At 37.8% G+C, this 19,650-nt stretch overlaps 1 protein-coding gene across 2 annotated transcripts in view; it reads right to left on the bottom strand.

The window, feature by feature from the left end:
• The window catches only part of LOC127663731 (protocadherin alpha-4), a 213,887-nt gene that overhangs the window by 106,082 nt on the left and 88,155 nt on the right, over positions 1-19,650 (bottom strand). The window contains exon 2 of one of the 2 annotated variants that reach the window (XM_052155425.1): positions 18,527-18,541. The exons of the other annotated variant lie outside the window; for it this stretch is intronic. Within the exon in view, the coding sequence (XP_052011385.1) occupies positions 18,527-18,541 (15 nt within the window). The remainder of the gene's footprint in view (positions 1-18,526; positions 18,542-19,650) is intronic. 2 annotated transcript variants of the gene reach the window in all.

A 19,650-nucleotide genomic window follows, 5' to 3' on the forward strand; every position in this document is an offset into this window, starting at 1 on the left:
GTTAGACTGGGCTGCTAGTATCCTGACAATGAAGAGTGGAATCACTCCAAAGAACTACTTCTAAACAGGTCCACAACCCCTTTTCCCATAAACTTTCTTCTTTCCTTACCTCTGGTTGGTGGGCTAGAAGGGAGATTGAAACATTCCAGAACACAAAATAAAGTAGGTTAAGAGAAAAATCTAAGCCCACACTAGTCCACATCCAAGTTTTTTCATCCTCTGAAGCCATTAAAATTAAGTTTTGTGAAGAGAATGGGAGGATGTGATAAGAGATTAACAAATATAAATAACTACACTCAATAATAATTTTAAAAGCTAATTAAAGGTGGTTAAAGGAGATTCAGTTCAGTCACTAAGCATTCATCTAGCATATCAAAGACCCAGAGTATGATTCCCCTTAGAACTATCAAAAAAGGAACAGGCTGACCAAGCACTTAAATACACACTTCTCAAGAGAAGATACGTGAATGACTAACAGGTATATGAAAAGTGGTCAGAATCAATTATCACTAAATAAATAAAAATTTAAAATAATAGCCATCATCTTGCACCAGCTAGAATTATTATTGTCAGAAGATGAAGAATTTATATGGAGGTCAAGAAATAAAAATCCTTTGCCTTACAGAAACTTTGTAATTTTATGAGGTCCCATTTGTCAATTCTTGATCTTAGAGCATAAGCTATTGGTGTTCTGTTCAGGAAATTTTCCCCTGTGCCCATGTGCTCAAGGCTCTTCCCCAGTTTCAAAGGACAAAACGGCAACCAACAAATTGGGAAAAGATCTTTACCAACCCTACGTCTGACAAAGAGCTAATATCCAAGATATACAAAGAACTCAAGAAGGTAAACTCCAGAGAGCCAAATAACCCTATTAAAAATGGGGTACAGAGCAAAACAAAGAATTTTCACCTGAGGAATATCGAATGACTGAGAAGCACCTAAAGAAATATTCAACATCCTTAGTCATCAGGGAAATGCAAATCAAAACAACCCTGAGATTTCACCTTACACCAGTCAGAATGGCTAAGAACAAAAACTCAGGAGAAAACAGGTGCTGACAGGGATGTGGGGAAAGAGGAACACTCCTCCACTGCTGGTGAGGTTGCAAGCTGGTACAATCACTCTGGAAATCAGTCTGGCAGTGCATCAGAAAACTGGGCATGATACTACCAGAGAACCCCACTATACCACTCCTGGGTGAATACCCAGAGGATTCCCCAGCGTGTAATAAGGACACATGCTTCTCTATGTTCATAGCAGCCCTATTTATAATAGCCAGAAGCTGGAAATAACCCAGATATCCCTCAATGGAAGAATGGATATGGAAAATGTGGTATATTTACACTATAGAATACTACTTAGCTATTAAAAACAATGAATTCATGAAATTCATAGGCAAGTGGGTGGAACTGAAGAATGTCATCCTGAGTGAGATGACCCAATCACAAAAGAATACACATTAAATTCCATTTAATATTTAAAGTGCATGTGGCCAATGCCTTGTGATAAAGCTGTCAAACATATATCAAATTTATCTTAAGTATATCCTTTAATGATGAGCTAATGATTCATGTTTACCATTTTTGAAACCTTGTGAGATTTATGTGGGACATCTTTTGGAAAATATTGACAGTATATTTGTCAGACATTTATGTAAGCCTAACCATTATCTGATAACTGCTGTCAAGGAGAATGGGTTATGTGTTTAAACTTTCCATTTTAATCCACAGCTGTAGGAAATCCCATCTGCATCTCAGAGGAAGATCTACTATGAATGTACACCAACTATGTAGAAATATAAGCTTTGTATTATTGAACAAAATGGTATAGTTCTTAATAAAGTAAAATTCTGTGAATTTGAGTTTATAAAAAGTAATAAAATTCTCAAAATTTCTGATCTTGGCTTAATATTGTGGAATTAAAAGGATTTGAGTTTGCCATGAGGTCGTGACACACCACTTTAATCCCAGGACTTGGAAATAAAGTAAAATTCTGTGAATTTGAGTTTATAAAAAGTAATAAAACTCTCAAACTTTCTTATCTTGGCTTAATATTGTGGAATTTAAAGGATTTGAGTTTGCCATAAGGTAATCCCAGGACTAGGAAGGCAGAGGCAGGTTAACCTTTGAGTTCAAGGTCAGTCTGGTCTACAGAGTGAGTTCCAAGAAACTCTGCCTTAAAAAAAAGAAAAAAAGAAAAAAGAAAAAACAAACAAAAATTACATGAATTTTTTTACCTTTCAACTTATTGAAAAAAGCAAGTGTCCGTATCCCCAAAGGTTCATATATTGAAAACTTAGTCACAAATACAACATTAGTAGGTGATAAAACTTTTTTAAAAAAAAAACAGAGTTTCTCTGTGTAGCTCTAACTTCCCTAGAACTCACTCTGTAGACCAGGCTGGCTCAAACTCACAGAGATAAGCCTGCCTTTGCTTACTGACTGCTGGAATTAAGGGCGTGCACCACCAGCACCACCACAGGGCAGTGAGAGGATCTTTATGAGGCAAGGTCTTGTGAAAAGCGATTAAGGAACAAGACATCATACAGCACAGAGAGATAAGAGAACACTTACACCAGATAAGAAAATGGCATATGTGGTAATTCACGTCCAAAAATAGAAATAGAACTAGAAATGGTAATAAAGGATTTCTATGAATATATAGTTTGTTTCCATATAAACTATTTTCCCAAGTACCCCCAAAATGTATCAAATTGAGCATATATTTGTATATATACATATATGTACATATATATATGTATTTCTGATGGCTATTAAAATACTTTCAACTCTGACTTCATTTTCACATGGCTTTCTCTTCTCCATGCATATTTGCCCATGAACTCTGTGTTTCAGAAACATGTTTGTCATGGGCCATTGGTATTAGTATTTACCTAGAATATTCAGGACAATCATAGCCAAAGATGAACTTAACAGCAGCCTTTTTAGTTTGTTTGTTTGTTTAATTCATTTTGTTAAGTTCACATATATGAATATTAAATTTATATATTACCAACTAATAAATAATAGTCATGTATGTTATGTTATTCTACTCATTTTGTTGATTAAATTTTTATATATTTAAATGGTCTGCTTCATTTTCTAACTTTCAAGATGTTACTATTGTGAATGCCTCATTTTCTACTGCATAATTATAAGTAAATTTTCTATCTAAATAAAAAAACACTACATTTTCTTTTCTTATGAAGTTTAAATTTTTCTTAGCAAAGATTATATCCACTAAGCTTTTTATGTTATTGGGGATCTATTAGGTTCTCTACATCTAAAATTTAGATGTTCATCAATATTGGGAAATTCTCAGCCATTTCATTTTTCTTTTTTTATTAGATATATTCTTTATTTACATTTCAAATGTCCCCTTTACTGGTCCCCCCTCCCTGCAAAAAAAAAAACCCTAACCCATTCCCTGCTCCCCCTGCTCATCAACCCACCCACTCCTGCTCCCCTGTCCTGGCATTCCCCTATACTGGGGCATGGAGTCTTCTCAGGGCCAAGGGCCTCTCCTCCCTTTGATGTCCAACAGGGCCATCCTCTGCTACATATGCATCTGGAGCATGGGAACAGCAGCCATTTTTACTCATCATTTTTTATATAGAAATAAAAGAATCACTCACACACACACACACACAAAATACGGAACTAAAATGTCCAATGTCATCTGACGTAAGTTTATTAAAGGTTTTAAAAGTAAACCTGCACATTAGAGGGATTATAGGTACTAGTGCGACAAAGAATTGCTTTTCACAGAAATGCGTCCTGGAGAACACTGACCACATGGCAGACGCTGGTATCATCTCCCATATTCAGCTTGACCTGCTGGTGTGAGCAGCCACTGAAGCAGCAAGAGAGACTCCAGAAAACGTTTCCTAGGTTCTCAGAGACTCTCCAGAAGTCTTTTTAGTGACCTCTCTGGCAATATTGACCCCTCACCTAACAAATATGATGCTCCTATGAAGGATACGAGAGATATTGATCCATTATTCTATCTGTAGTCAGTCATGTCTTGCCAACACTAACACAGCATGAATAGTGAGTGACAGTTTGAACACAAAGGACCTGGGGAGAGGAAGAGACAAAAGCATGTTCACTAATTCACTGGTGCTCCATCACACCTCTCCAGAACACAGGGGGCTTCCAGGAGCTCCAGGGCAGCAGCCCACAAGTAGAAATTATGGCTCTTAGACATGGCAGAATATGGGAATAGATAACTGAAACTCAAAGGGCTACTTGGTAAACCAGATTGTATGAATGCAAAATGTAAAGACTTGCCTCTCGATCTTCATCATTAAAAAGTCACCAAGTAAATGGGTGAATTCTGAGCTCTCTTTGATGCATTTCAAGCCTTTTGAATTGATGACCACATTGTACAGGCACATGGGCATCAACCTCAAGTGCACTGGCTCAACTTCAAGACTCCCCACACCAACAGCTGCAACATGGAATCCAAAGGCACTCAAATGGAATTGACTAAGAATTCACAGCTGTGTGTGATGGCAAATGTACTTGTTACAATTCCAATCACCACAAACACAAACTGATTTTTACAATAGTTGACTTTTACACCTCCGTCCAGGGACTTCACAAAACTGTCCATCACTGATCCTTAATGCTGAAGAGTTAATGTTTTACGTTGAACTCCCTCCCCTTTACTGGAATCATCCACTTCACTACTGCAGACTCCCTGTGAGAGGGTGCAGGGGCTGCTCCCATCTGTGTGCAATACCCTGCCTGAAGGGGGAGCTGTTGCTTAGTTCCACTCAGCTGTCCTGGGAGCACCAGCTCTCTCTTTCCCTCCTGATGTCAACGAACAAGTTTCCAGAGAGGCTCTGAAATGTTCCTAGTCCAGTTCCAGTCACTATAATTCTTGCTCTTTCCTTTCCAGGATTTTCTTAGTATCTTTATTTCTGGAAAGTTCAGTACCCTGTTTGTTATTCTTGGTAAAAAGCTCTGTATTTGCTTTGATTTTACTTTCAGATATTGCAAATCCTTCTGTCCGGCTTTAACTCTTTTTGTTTTTTTAGATTCCTTGTGCACATAGGATCCACTGATGCCTCCTGCACCACTATACTGTTAATTTCCCTATGTTTATTGATATAAAAGATGGCTACTTACTTAAAATAATGGTGGTAGTGATGCAAGAGATAATTCTAGCTCTTGGGTAAGAAAAATGAATGGCAGCAATTCAACAAGAGATAGGTGGGAGAATTTGGGGATAATCTGTGATAAAGTACCTGTGGGAATTAAGCTAGGCTGTGAACTTGACTAAATTTAGAATTGTCTATGATATATGCCTTCTGGTTGTGCCTGAAAAGGCATTTTCAGAGATTGTAAATTAAGGTGGGACAGCTCACTCTGATTATGGAGAGTACTGTTCCACAGGGACAGGGTCTTGGACTGAATGAGAATAAGAAAGAGTGAGCATCAACAATTCATCTCTGCTTCCTGACTGTGAGCAAACAGAAAACAGGAAGCAGAGTTGAGCTACAACGCTTTAAGGCCACCCCAGTGAGCCACTTCTAGCAAAACCCTTCTTTCTAAATGTTCTACAACCTTTCAAAAAAATACCACCACCTGGAAACCAATACCGAAACACGTAGGCTGACCAAAAGCACTTCACATTCAAACCACAGCCTTCTGGTCCCTATATACTCATAGCGCTCTTGGGCTAATACATTTAGTCCAACTTCCAAGTACTCATAGAAAACAAACACAAAATTGCTCAAAGTTTTTACTGGGGTTCATTGAATTCACGTAGGTGATTCCCTGTAACTGTGGTTGCTCCTAACCTTCCTAATGCTGCAACCCTTTAGTACAGACCCTCATGTTGAAGTAACCCCCCCAAGCATAAAATCATTTTTACTGCTACTTCATTTTGCTATTGTGATGAATGGTAATGTAATAAAAAATTTGGATATATAGGTTTGCCAGAGGGATCATGAGCCACAGGTTAAGAACTGCTGACCTGTAATATCAAAAAAATTTAGTTACATGATTCCAATATTCAGCAATACAGAGTCAACATTCTATGTTGGTTAGTGTTGTTAGTTTTGACAAAATATAGAAGCACCTGGGAGATGGGCCTCTGAGCATACCCATGAAGGGTTGTCTCAGTTGGATTAACTGATGACAGATAACTGAGATGACTCCTAAATGTGGATAGCACCATTTCATGGGCTACACCCTGCACTAAATAAAAAGAGGAGAAGGATGTGAGGACTGTGCAAGCCTTTTTAATCTCTATTTCTTAACTATGGATAAAACATGACCAGCTATCTAAAGCTCACGCTGCTGTAGCTTCCTGGCAATGATGACTGCAACCTGGCCTGACTATGAGTTCAGTTACTTTTTTCAATATTTTATTCACAGCAACAGAAAAGAAACAAAGATTCAGTCTCATTCCAAAGGGGAGGAAAATTTTGACAAAAGCTAAAACAATTCACACTACAGAAATCACTAAATCCTACAGCTCCATTTGGGGCTTGTGGTAAAGTTATCTGGAGTTTCAGTATACCTGCTTTTTTAATGCCACTACCTCTAGGACAAAAAGTTTCTCTCCTAAGCTGTCTTCATCCTGTGTACAAAGTGTTCTTCAGTGAATGTGCCATGGTTCTGTTATCTCCAAAGCAGCATGGAATTCACCTTTACAACTTCATGCTGTGCCTTTAATGGCCTCAATAAAAAGATTATGACCTTACTAAGCATTTCATGGCTTTCTGAAACCCACCCGAGTATAAAATACCATGACCCCTCTCTCATGTATCTTTCATCTTTGAAAAGCAAGTATCTGTAGAAATAATCTTTACATACTGTTTGGAATCATCACCTGTCAATAAAAACCCTGTACCCAATGAGTTTAGGAAGGATTAGAAGATGGGACATCCAGCAGATAACTCTGGAAAATAGTCAGGTAGAAGAGATTTGCCCTGAATGCTCAAAGGGACAGTCACATAAAACTGAGGAGAGGTAACCATCGTTGCATGACTTAGACTAGAATAAATGGGTAATAAAATTATGAGCTAGTCAAGGAACAAGCCAAATCTTTTGTCCTAGGCAGTTATTCATAAATAATTTAGTCTCGGAGTCATTATTTAAGGAAACAAAGAGGCCAGGTAGAAAGCTCAGAGTTTCAAATGGTGCCCAATGTGGGACACAGAATCCAGGCTTAGAGCCTGAGAAGTCCAGGGTGGAAGGTGGTTTCCTATGTCATGGCAAGTGGAAAACCACAGAGAGGCCTAGTTTGGCTGCTATGCAACAAGGCAGACAGCTGACTGATAGATTCTTGAATCAGGCCTGTGACCAGCTAGCTCAGTAGGCAAATGTCAGAGCTGTGCATCCATCTCTTGAGCAAGTCCAGGCACTCACAATGGGTATAGACTGCAGTTTCCTGGGCCAGTCACTGCAGAAGAAGTTGGCAGATACCACTAAGAAGCTGTCAAATGACTCACAGCATGGCAGAACTTCCTCTTTCTGTCAATTGCAGGAGGTTTGGCCCTTTAAGGCTTGTCCTTCCTGGCAAAGAATGGCTATGGGCAACAGAAGCCAAACTAAAAAGCCCCAGACTTCTGAACTGATAAGGTATTCAACTTATAAACAATAAAAGAGAAAATAAATTAGGTATAAATAATCATACAAAAAAGTTTTAAATTGGTAAAATGAAGACCTTAAAGAAAAATTAAAGATATGACAAATATAAAGGTAAGAGGCAGACTGACATGCAACTGACAGAGATTTTGAACTAGTTAAAAGATTTTAAGGATAGAAACATAAGAGAAAGAGATAAATGACCTAATTGGAAATTATGCATTACCATTTATGATTACTATTATTGCACTGGTAATGCTTATTTTAATCCTGATAACTATGACTTCTTATGCCTTCTCAAGGAAAAGGGCTTTAGAGAGACAAGGAGAAAAATAAAAAATGGAGATAAAATTTAGAAGAAAAATTAGAAAAGTTTATATAAATGTTACTTATAAGGGGGCTGGAGAGATGGCTCAGATAGGCAGATTAGCTTAGAGGATTAGAATAAATCAATAACTGCCCAGACACTGAGGTAAAGCTTGATTAAATAAATCTTGATCTGTGTTGTTATTAGAGAATTGGCTAGGATGAATTAAAACAGCCACTCTATCAATTTACTGCATATATTTATATTAATTTTTTTTAATTTTTAAAAATTTATTTATTATGTATACAGCATTCCTCCTGTATGCATGCCTGAAGGCCAGAAGAGGGCAGCAGATCTCACTATGGATGGTTATGAGCCACCATGTGGTTGCTCGGAATTGAACTCCAAAGCGGTGGGTTAGATGGGTATTGGTCATTCAATGGATGATGGATTTTTTCCATGTTTAAGGGGAGAGGTTACAATTTGTGATGGTCTTGATCAAGGAGAAAGCAAAAATGAGAAATGTTAGATTCAGGGATTTCTTTTACTCTTTCTTTTTCTTTCCTCTATCCTTCTTTCTCTCCTATCTGGTGTTAGATGGGAGAGGAGAGAGAAGGGAGGGGGATATAGAAATAATGCAGGAATAACAGTAATGAAGGGTAGATTATTGAATCTACTTTTACACTCTAGGGCAACTGTTATGCAAAAATCTTATATTGGTATAAATCTTTGTATATTGATATAAAATGAAGGTGAAATTTGGTTACACTGGTATAAATATTTATATATTGATATAATATTAAAGTTATATTTGGTGATGACATACTCTTTTTAAGGTATTATACTTATGTAATTCTTTAAAGTACAATGCTAAGGTCTAATCCTTTTTAAACATTGCAATTATAAGATGTTTAGAATAATTTAAAATGCAAGGTAATTGTCAGAGAATCAAATTCATAGTCATGTTAGATACTAGATTAATTACAGAAATATGATTCCAGGGTTAAAAAATAGCTAAAAACAAGCAACATTTGCTATTTGGATATACAATAGGTAGGTAGGTAGGTAGGTAGGTAGGTAGGTAGGTAGGTAGGTAGGTAGGTAGGTAGATAGTCTTGAAAACCTCAGGGATGTATAGAATATAGCATTTTAAAGATGCTTTAATAATAAAAGGCCTTTTTGACAATGAGATAGGTCTGGTCCTGGCAGCATCCCCATTCTACTTCAAAGAAGATGATGGGCATCAGAGAACATCGTATGGAGTTTGCTTCATATGTTGCAAGCTAGCCTCTGGACAAGAAACTGCCCAATTATGAATAGAATGGTGTAAAACTGACAAACAAGACACAGGGAAGTTGACTGCAAATAATTGGACAAGTAAAGACAAATAAAAGGACAAGTTAAACAAGTTCTTCATATGTCCTCATTCACAAAAGGTCTCTCAGATATTCTGAGTCAGAATGTTGACGACAGATGCTCCAACTTTATGGAGAAATTGGTGGAAATATCCAGGCAGCCAGAATTCTGTCATTTCTATAGTTTTGGAAGCTTCATTCCTGTACTTCCTGAATACTCAGATAATATTTATTCCTTCTCAAATCTCTGATATGAGTGAAGACTAGATATAATCTCATAATTAATTTTAAATTGCTTAGAATGTAAGAATATGTTTTAAGTATAAGAAGATATTTTAAGTTTGTAATACAAGTTATAGAAATTGATTAGGTACAGAACTCTGAACTCACCATGATACCTTCTTACCAAAAAGTTTTCAGAATTATTATTATTGTATATAGGTTTTTAATGTAAGAGAAAGGACCTCATCTGGGTTAAAGAAGGAACTGTGGAGAGAAACTTTATATACTGTGAAGAATCATCACCTGCCAGTTAAAACACTATAGCCAATGAGCTGAGACATAATGGAAGGAATTCTGGAAGAGAGGGAGAGGATTCTGAGTATATCCAGACACATGAGATCCACCCTGGAATGCTGAAGTAGGCAGTCTCTTGAAACTGATAACCAACCATGTGGCATGACTTAGACTAGAATAGACAGGTTATTAAATTATGATCTAGTTGGAGAACAAGTCAAAGCTCTTGGCCTGGTCAATAATTCAGAAATAATTCAGAGTCATTATTTCAGGGAACCAAGAGTCTAGGTGGGAAGCTCACAGTTACAACTATCACATAGATCAGTGAGTGGGTTGAGTGACTCTTTAAGAGGGGTTACCTAAGACCATCAGAAAAGACAGATATATACATTACAATTTATAGCAGTGTCAAAATTACAAATATTTAAGTGCAAATAAAGAATTATGAAGTAGCAACAAAAACAATTTTATGGTTGGGGTCTCCACAACATGAGGAACTATAATATTAAACAGTCACAGCAATAGGAAGGTTGAGAACCACTGACATAGAGTCTGGATTCTTTGGTTACTGATGCAGAAACCTCCATGTTCTGACCCTAGAAAAACATTCCCCTAGGCAGATACTTTTTGGAGAAAGGAAGATCTTCAGCAGAATAACCATTTAGGTGCTTTCTTTCAAAGAGATTGACAAGGTATTGGCTTTGATAGGTAGGGTTTCCTACTCCAAATCAAAGATTATTTCTCTTTAACAATTGCAACCTCTTTTCCCACACAAGCTTTACCAAAGCTTTAAACTTGTTTGAATACTTTTTTTTCAACTAACTGTATATTTCTCACATCTTTCTGCCTCACTGTTACTCTTTTTAACTCTACAAATGGTGAGCAATGATCATATCTATGATATAGATTCTAGCCTGATGTGATATTTCTCCATCAAACACATTAGCCCACTAACTTTCAATTCAGTCTCTTTGGATTCTCAGGACATTGGCAGACTACAGTTACATATTTTTGTCAGAATATAAATTGCATGTATTATTGGTTGGTGAGCTGAGTCTTTATTTTTTTAATTCAATATATTTTTATTTACATTTCAAAATGATTTCCCCTTTTCTGCCCCAACCCAATTCCCAAAATAAGCCCCCTTCCCTCCCCCGTTCTCCCATCCACCCCTTCCCACTTCCCTATTCTGGTTTTGCCCTATACTGCTGCACTGAGTCTTTCCAGAACCAGGGGCCACTCATCTGTTCTTCTTGTACCTCATTTGAGGTGTGGATTATGTTTTCGGTATTCCAGTTTTCTAGGCTAATATCCACTTATTAGTGAGTGCATACCATGATTGATCTTTTGAGACGGGGTTACCTCACTTAGTATGATGTTCTCTAGCTTCATTTATTTGCCTAAGAATTTCATGAACTTATTATTTCTAATGGCTGAATAGTACTCCATTGTGTATATATACCACATTTTTTGCATCCATTCTTCTGTTGAGGGATACCTGGGTTCTTTCGAGGTTCTGGCTATTATAAATAGGGCTGCTATGAACATAGTGGAGCATGTATCCTTATTACATGCTGGGTAATCCTCTGGGTATATGCCCAAGAGTGGTAGAGCCTGATCTTCCGGAAGTGACATGGCCAGTTTTCTGAGGAACCGCCAGACTGATTTCTAGAGTGGTTGTACCAATTTGCAACCCCACCAGCAGTGGAGAAGTGTTCTTCTTTCTCCACATCCTCGCCAACACCTGCTGTCTCCTGAATTTTTAATCTTAGCCATTCTGACTGGTGTAAGGTGAAATCTCAAGGTTGTTTTGATTTGCATTTCCCTAATGACTAATGAAGTTGAGCATTTTTTAAGGGGCTTCTCAGCCATTTGAAGTTCAATTCTTTGTTTTGCTCTGTACCCCCATTTTTAATAGGGTTACTTGGTTTTCTTGGGTCTAACTTCTTGAGTTCTTTGTATATTTTGGATATTAGCCCTCTATCTGATGTAGGGTTGGTGAAGATCTTTTCCCAATTTATTGGTTGCCAATTTGTCCTTTTGATGGTGTCCTTGCCTTATGAGGTCCCATTTGTCAATTCTTGATCTTAGAGCATACGCTATTGGTGTTCTGTTCAGGAAATTTCCCCCTATACTGATGTCCTCCAGGGTCTTCTCCAATTTATTTTCTATTAGCATCAGAGTGTCTGACTTTATGTGGAGGTCCTTGATCCATTTGGAGTTGAACTTAGTACAAGGAGACAAGGATGGATCAATTTGCATTCTTCTGCATGCTGACCTCCAGTTGAACCAGCACCATTTGTTGAAAAGGCTATCTTTCTTCCATTGGATGTTTTCAGCCCCTTTGTCAAGGATCAAGTGGCCATAGGTGTGTGGGTTCATTTCTGGATCTTCAATCCTGTTCCATTGATCTGCCTGCCTGTCACTGTACCAATACCATGCAGTTTTTAACACTACTGCTCTGTATTATTGCTTGAGGTCAGGGATACTGATTCCTCCAGAATTTCTTTTGTTGTTGAGGATAGTTTTAGCTATCCTGGGTTTTTTGTTATTCCAGATGAATTTGAGAATTGATCTTTCTAACTCTATGAAGAATTGAGTTGGGATTTTGATGGGTATTGAATTAAATCTGTATATTGCTTTTGGCAACATGGCCATTTTAACTATATTAATCCTGCCGATCCATGAGCATGGGAGATTTTTCCATTTTTTGAGGTCTTCTTCCATTTCCTTCTTCAGAGTCTTGAAGTTCTTGTCATACAGATATTTCACATGTTTGGTAAGAGTCACCCCCAAGGTACTTTATACTGTTTGTGGCTATTGTGAAGGGGGTCATTTCCCTAATTTCTTTCTCAGCCTGCTTATCCTTTGAGTATAGGAAAGCTACTGATTTGCTTGAGTTGATTTTATAACCTGCCACTTTGCTGAAGTTGTTTATCAGCTGTAGGAGTTCTCTAGTGGAGTTTTTTGGTTCACTAAGGTAGACTATCATATCATCTGCAAATAATGATAGTTTGACTTCTTCCTTTCCAATTTGTATCCCTTTGACCTCCTTATGTTGTCGAATTGCCTGAGCTAGTACCTCAAGTACAATATTGAAAAGATAAGGAGAAAGGGGGCAGCCCTGTCTAGTCCCTGATTTTAGTGGGATTGCTTCAAGTTTCTCTCCATTTAGTTTGATGCTGGCTACCGGTTTGCTGTACATTGCTTTTACTATGTTTAGGTATGGGCCTTGAATTCCTGTTCTTTCCAAGACTTTAAGCATGAAAGAATGCTGAATTTTGTCAAATGATTTTTTTTCACATCCAATGAAATGACCATGTGGTTTTTTTTCTTTGAGTTTGTTTATGTGGTGGATTGCATTCATGGATTTCTGTATATTGAACCAACCCTGCATCCCTGGGATAAAGGCTACTTGATCATGGTGGATGATCGTTTTTATGTGCTCTTGGATTCAGTTGGCAAGAATTTTATTGAGTATTTTTTGCATCGATGTTCATAAGGAAAATTGGTCTGAAGTTCTCTTTCTTTGTTGGATCTTTGTGTGGTTTTGGTATCAGCGTAATTGTGGCTTCATAGAAGGAATTGGGTAGTTAGTGCTCCTTCTGTTTCTATTTTGTGGAATAGTTTGAAGAGTATTGGTGTTATGTCTTCTTTGAAGGTCTGATAGAATTTTGCACTGAAACCATCTGGTCCTGTGCTTTTTTTGGTTGGAAGACTTTCTATGACCCCTTCTATTTCTTTAGGAGTTATGGGACTATTTAGATGATCTATTTGGTCCTGATTTAATTTTAGTATTTGGTATCTGTCTAGGAAATTGTCCATTTCCTCCAGATTCTCCAGTTGTATTGAGTATAGGCTTTTGTAGTAGGATCTGATGATTTTTTTAATTTCCTCAGTTTCTGTTGTTATATCCCCCTTTTCATTTCTAATTTTGTTAATTTGGATACTTTCTCTGTGCCCTTTGGTCAGTCTAGCTAAGGGTTTATCTATCTTGTTGGTTTTCTCAAAGAACCAGCTCCTGGATTCGTTGATTTTTTTGTATGGTTCTCTTTGTTTCCACTTGAAATAGAAACAATAAAGAAAACACAAATGGAGGCAACACTGTTAATGTAAAACCTAAGAAAGAGGTCAATAACTAGAGATGTATGCTCATCACTAACAGAATACAGGAGATAGAAGAAAGAATCTCAGATGTAGAAGATACCTTAGAAGATATTGAGATAACTTTCAAAGAAAATATAATTCAAAACATAAAAATTACTAACCCAAAACTTCCAGGAAATCTAGGACACAATGAAAAGATCAAATCTAAGAATAATAGGAATAGAGGAGAGTGAAGTATCCCAGCTCAAAGGACCTGAAAATGTCTTCAACAATATCACAGAAGAAAACTTCCCCAACCTAAGAAAGAGATGAACATAAATGTACAAGAAGCCTATAGAATACCAAATAAATTGGATCAGAAAAGAAAAGTATCTCATCAAATAATAATCAAAACACTAAATGCACAGAACAAAGAAAGAATAACACTAAATGCACAGAACATAGAAAGAATATTAAAATCTGCAAGAGAAAAGTGCCAAGTAACATATAAAGGCAGAACTATCAGAATTACACCAGACTTCACAACAGAGACACTAAAAGCCCAAAGAGCCTGGACAGAGGTCATGCAACTCTAAGAGAACACAAATACCAGCCCAATCTACTTTACCAACCAAAATTATCAATAAACATAGATGGATAAACCAAAAAGTTCCAGGACAAAACAAAATTCAAACAATATCTAGTTATGAACCCAGCCCTGCAAAGGATTCTACAGGAAAACTCCAACACAAGGAGGATACCTACACCAAAGAAAAAACAGATATTAATAATCTCCCAACAAAGCCAAAAGGAGAGAATCACATGCACATAATGCCACTTACAAAAACAAACAGAAGAGGAATTAAAAATCATCTGTCTTTAATATCACTCTATTAATGGAATCAGTTCACCTATAAAAAGACATAAGCTAACAGGCTGGATACACAAACAGGATTCAGCATTTTGCTGCATGCAAGAAGCACATCTCAATAACAAAGACAGATAATACCTCAGAGTAAAGGCTGGAAAATCTTCCAAGCAAATAGTCTCAAGAAACAAGCTGGGATTACCATCCTAATATCCAATAAAATATACTTTCAAGCAAAAGTTATCAAGCTAGATGAGAAATGACACTTCATCTTTGTGAAAGGGAAAATCCACCAAGAAAAAGTCCCAATTCTGACCATCTATGCTCCAAATGCAAGGGAACCTACAATCATAAAGTAAACCCTACTAAAGTTCAAAATGCACAAAATTGGACCCCACACAATAATAGTGGGAGACTTCAACACCCAACTTTCACTAATGGACAAGTCATTAAAACAGAAACTAAACAAAGACACAGTGAAACTAATAGAGGTTAAGAACCAAATGGACTTATTAGATATATATACAACATTTCACCCTAAAAGAAAAGAATATGCCTTCTTTTCATCACCTCATGGTACCTTCTCCAAAATTGATCATATAACTGGGTACAAAACAAGCCTCAACTGATACAATAATATTGAAATAACCACATGCAACCTATCATAGTGGCCTTATTTGTGATAGCCAGAAGCTGGAAACAACCCAGATGTCCCACAGCAAAATAATGTATATTTACAGCTATAAAGAATGAGGACATACTGAATGCAGGCAAATTGATGGAACTAGAAAATATCATCCTAAGTGAGGTAACTCAGATCCAAAAGGACATGCATGATATATACTCACTAATAAATGGATAATGGCCACAAAAAAAGTACAAAATATCCAAGATACAGTCCACAGAACTCAAAAAAGTCAACAAGATGAAAGACCCAAGTGAGGGCACTTCAGACACACTTGGGAGGGAGAAAAAAGGAATAACGAGTAGAGAGGGAGAAAGGGACCTGGGAGGGAAAGTGGATGGGGGGGCGGGGTTGGGGGAAGGGAGGAACCTTAACTGGTGTTGGGTGAGGGAAATGGACTGAAGTCCTGAGGTTCAGCAAAAAGAATTGAAACATGCAACCTCTGGAGGTAGGATGTTGGGGGGACCCTCCAGAATGCACCAGAGACCTGGGAGGTGAGAGATTCTAAAGACTCAAAGGGTGTGACTTAGATGAAATTCCTGACAGTAGGGAGAGGGAACTTACAGAGCCCACCTCCATCAGGAAGACAGGGCATCAAATGAGGGAGGGGATGCCATCCAACAGTCAAAACTTTAACCCATAATTGTTCCTGTCTGAAAGAACTACAGGGATGGAAATGGAGAGGAGCATGAGGAAAAGAAAGTCCAGTGACAGGCCCAAAGTAGGATCCAGCTCACAGGGAGGTCCCAAGGCCTGACACTATTACTGAGGCTATGGGGCACTCACAAAAAGGGACCTGGCATGACCACATTCCTAAAGATCTAATAAGCAGCTGAAAGAGTCACATGCATATATTTGTACCCAACCAATGGGCAGAAAATGCTGACCCCTGTAGTTGAATTAGGGAAAGGCTGAAAGAAGTTGAGGAGGAGGATGACCCTGTAGGAGGACCAACAGTCTCAATTAATCTGAACACCCAAGATCTCTCAAAGACTAGACCACCAAATAGGCAGCATACACCCGCTGATATGAGGCACCCAACACATATACAGCAGAGGACTGTTGACTCTGTGTTCATTCAGAGATAATCCACCTAACCCTCAAGAGACTGGAGGCCCCAGGGGGACCCCAGGTCAGGTGGGGTTGGGGGTAGGGGATGGGACATCCTCGTGGAGACAGGGGGTGGGGAGAAGGTATGGGATGTGGAAGATTCGGAGGGTGGACGAGTAGGGGGTGGGAATAAAATCTGGAGAGGAATAATTAATTAATTAAAAACACATAGTTCAAAGCTACTTAGAAAAAGAATAAAGGGGACATGCTAGAGGGTGATGGGAAAAGTCATGGATGTGATTGTATTTCATTGTATACATGTATACAATTCTCAAGAATAAAGAAAATTATACTTTAAAAAAAACCCTAAAAAAACAAAGTACCAAGCCAAGTATGTTTCACTCACGAATTCTATAGAACATTTAAGTAAGGTTATGTCAAGACTCACAATATCTTTGACATTCAGTGAACCAAACATTGTACTAGTATCAAAATCAGATGCAGGTTCCAGAAACAATGCAAAATTAGACTGTCATGAACATTTTTTGTAAGCTGATGATTTCTCAAGATGTTCAAGATCATGTAAATATACATGGAAAAAATCTTGTATACATCTGAGTAGATTATCCTAGATTATGGGGACAGACCCAATGTGAACATATGGCTTATTTTATTTTTACTTTATTTTTATATATTTCTGTTATCAAAAATAGATTTTTACATAATATCTTATGAATAATTTCTTCTCCCTCTAATTCACCAAGTTCCCCTACACAAGCATACCCTTCCATTCAGACTCACTCCCTTTCTGTCTCTCATTTTAAAACAAACACTTCTAAGAAATGATAATATAATATAATAAGATAAAACAAAAACTGATACATTGGAATTGGGTAAAACAAAAAAGCAGAAAGAAAAGCACCCAAAAGAAGACTCAAGAATCAGAGACCCAACCATTTGCACATGCAGGTATGGTACAGGAGGAGCTTAAAGTTGTGCAACTTCATCTAAAAGCTGATAGAAGACTCGCTTCCAGGCAGCTAGGACAAGAGCCTTAGAACCCATGCACATCGTGACACTTCCTTCAACAAAGGTACGGTTACTACAACAAGGCCACACCTCCAAATATTGCCACTTCCTGGGCCAAGCATGTTTAAACCACCACATTCTACTCCTTGGCTCCCATAGGAGTACTCAAACATATGAGTCTATGGGGGCCAAACCTAAACATAGCATAATGCAAAATACATTTTTTCCAACTTCCAAAGTCCCCATAGTGTTTAGCAGTCTAAACAATGTTAAAAGTGCAATGTTCAAAGTCTCTTCTGTGATTCATCCAGCTACTTAACCATGATCCCCAAGCAAGACGGGAAACGAGCTGGGCAAAATCCAAACTCTGTATCTCCACATCTGATGTCAGATCTCCAACTTCTTTTTCATCTTTGTTAAGGGCAACATATTTCTTTTCCATGGGCTGATTCCACTCCCTGTTAGCAGATTTCCTCAACAGGTATAGCTCTGTCATCTTTAACATCTTGGGGTCTCCAAGTCAACTCCAGCTTCACAGCTCCTTGTTCCAGTGTCTGAGATCCACACACAATTTTCTGGGCTCCTCCAAAGGGCTTGAGTCATTTCTTAAGATCTGCCCACTGTAGCAGCCTAGGCTCTGGTTGACTCCACTATATTGCTGCTGCTGTCCTTGGTGATTACCTATAGTATAGACATCTCCAGTACACTGGGGTCTTCAAATCCAGTGCACTATGCTTCACTAATAGCCTCTCATAGGCTCTCTTCATGGTGCCAATCAACTTCTTTGCATGACCACTTGATTCCTGGGCCATCAACTACAATTGAGGCTGCACCTTCTCCAATAGCATTCTATGGCCTCTCACAGTGCCAAGCCTCAGCTGCTCTCCATGACTCCTTCATACCTTCAAAACCAGTACCACCTCAGTGATTCCTGCACATTACAAATCCAGCTATAGCACTAGGTACAATCTTATCTATATCTGGATAACAGCTTCTTTGTGCTCTCAGAAAACACTTCCCAGATTTCACCTCAGTGGTGCTGGTCTATTCTTAATCACTGATAATTTCTTAGTTTCAACTAACCAGCATCAGTTGTCCCAGTAGTCCCTTCTATTCTGGACTCCAAAGCCAGAGCTACATAGCCAAAAATGCCAAGTTCTGCTGCTTGTTGTGACTGGAACAGAGTGGAAATGCAAACAGGATCCAACATTTTGCTGGATGCAAGAAACTCACTTCAATAACAAAGACACTGCCTCAGAGTGAAAGGCTGGAAAGGGTTTTCCAAGCAAATGGTCCCAAGAAACAAGCTGGAGTTGCCATCCTAATATCCAATAAAATAGATTTCAACCAATAGTTATCAAGCTAGATGAGGAATAAACAATAATAGTGCGAGACTTCAACATCCCACACTCACTAATGGACAGGTCATTGAAACAGAAACTAAACAAAGACAGAGTGAAATTAATAGAGGTTATGAATCAAATGGATTTAACAGATATCTATAGAACATTTCACCCTAAAACAAAAGAATATACCTTCTCAGCACCTCATGATACCTTCTCCAAAACTGACCATATAACTGGGCACAAAACAAGCCTCAACTGATACAATAAAACTGAAATAATCCCATGCATTCTATCAGATCACATGGCCTAAGGCTGGTCCTCCATAACAAAAAAACCACAGAAAGCCCACATATACATGGAAACTGAACAACTCATTACTTAATGAAAACTTGGTCAGGTAAAAAAATAAATAAATAAATTAAATACTTCCTAAAATTGATGAAAATGATGACACAACATACTCAAACTTATGGGACACAATGAAAGCAGTGCTAAGAGGAAATTTCATAGCACTAACTGCACTGGTAAAGAAATTGGTGAGATCCTACACTAGCAACTTAACATAACACCTGAGAGCTCTAGAACAAAAAGAAGCAAACACACTCAAGAAGAGTAGCATTAGGAAATAGTCAAATTCAGGACAGAAATCAATCAAATAAAAAAAGAGAGAACTATACAAAGAATCAAAGAAACCAAAAACTGGTTCTTTGATAGAATCAAAAAGATAGATAAACCCCTAGAAAAACTAACAAAAAGGCCCAAATGCAATATCCAAATAAACAAAATCAGAAATGGAGGAAATTCAAA

Source organism: Apodemus sylvaticus, chromosome 13 (assembly GCF_947179515.1).
Source record: "Apodemus sylvaticus chromosome 13, mApoSyl1.1, whole genome shotgun sequence".
Lineage (NCBI taxonomy): Eukaryota > Metazoa > Chordata > Mammalia > Rodentia > Muridae > Apodemus > Apodemus sylvaticus.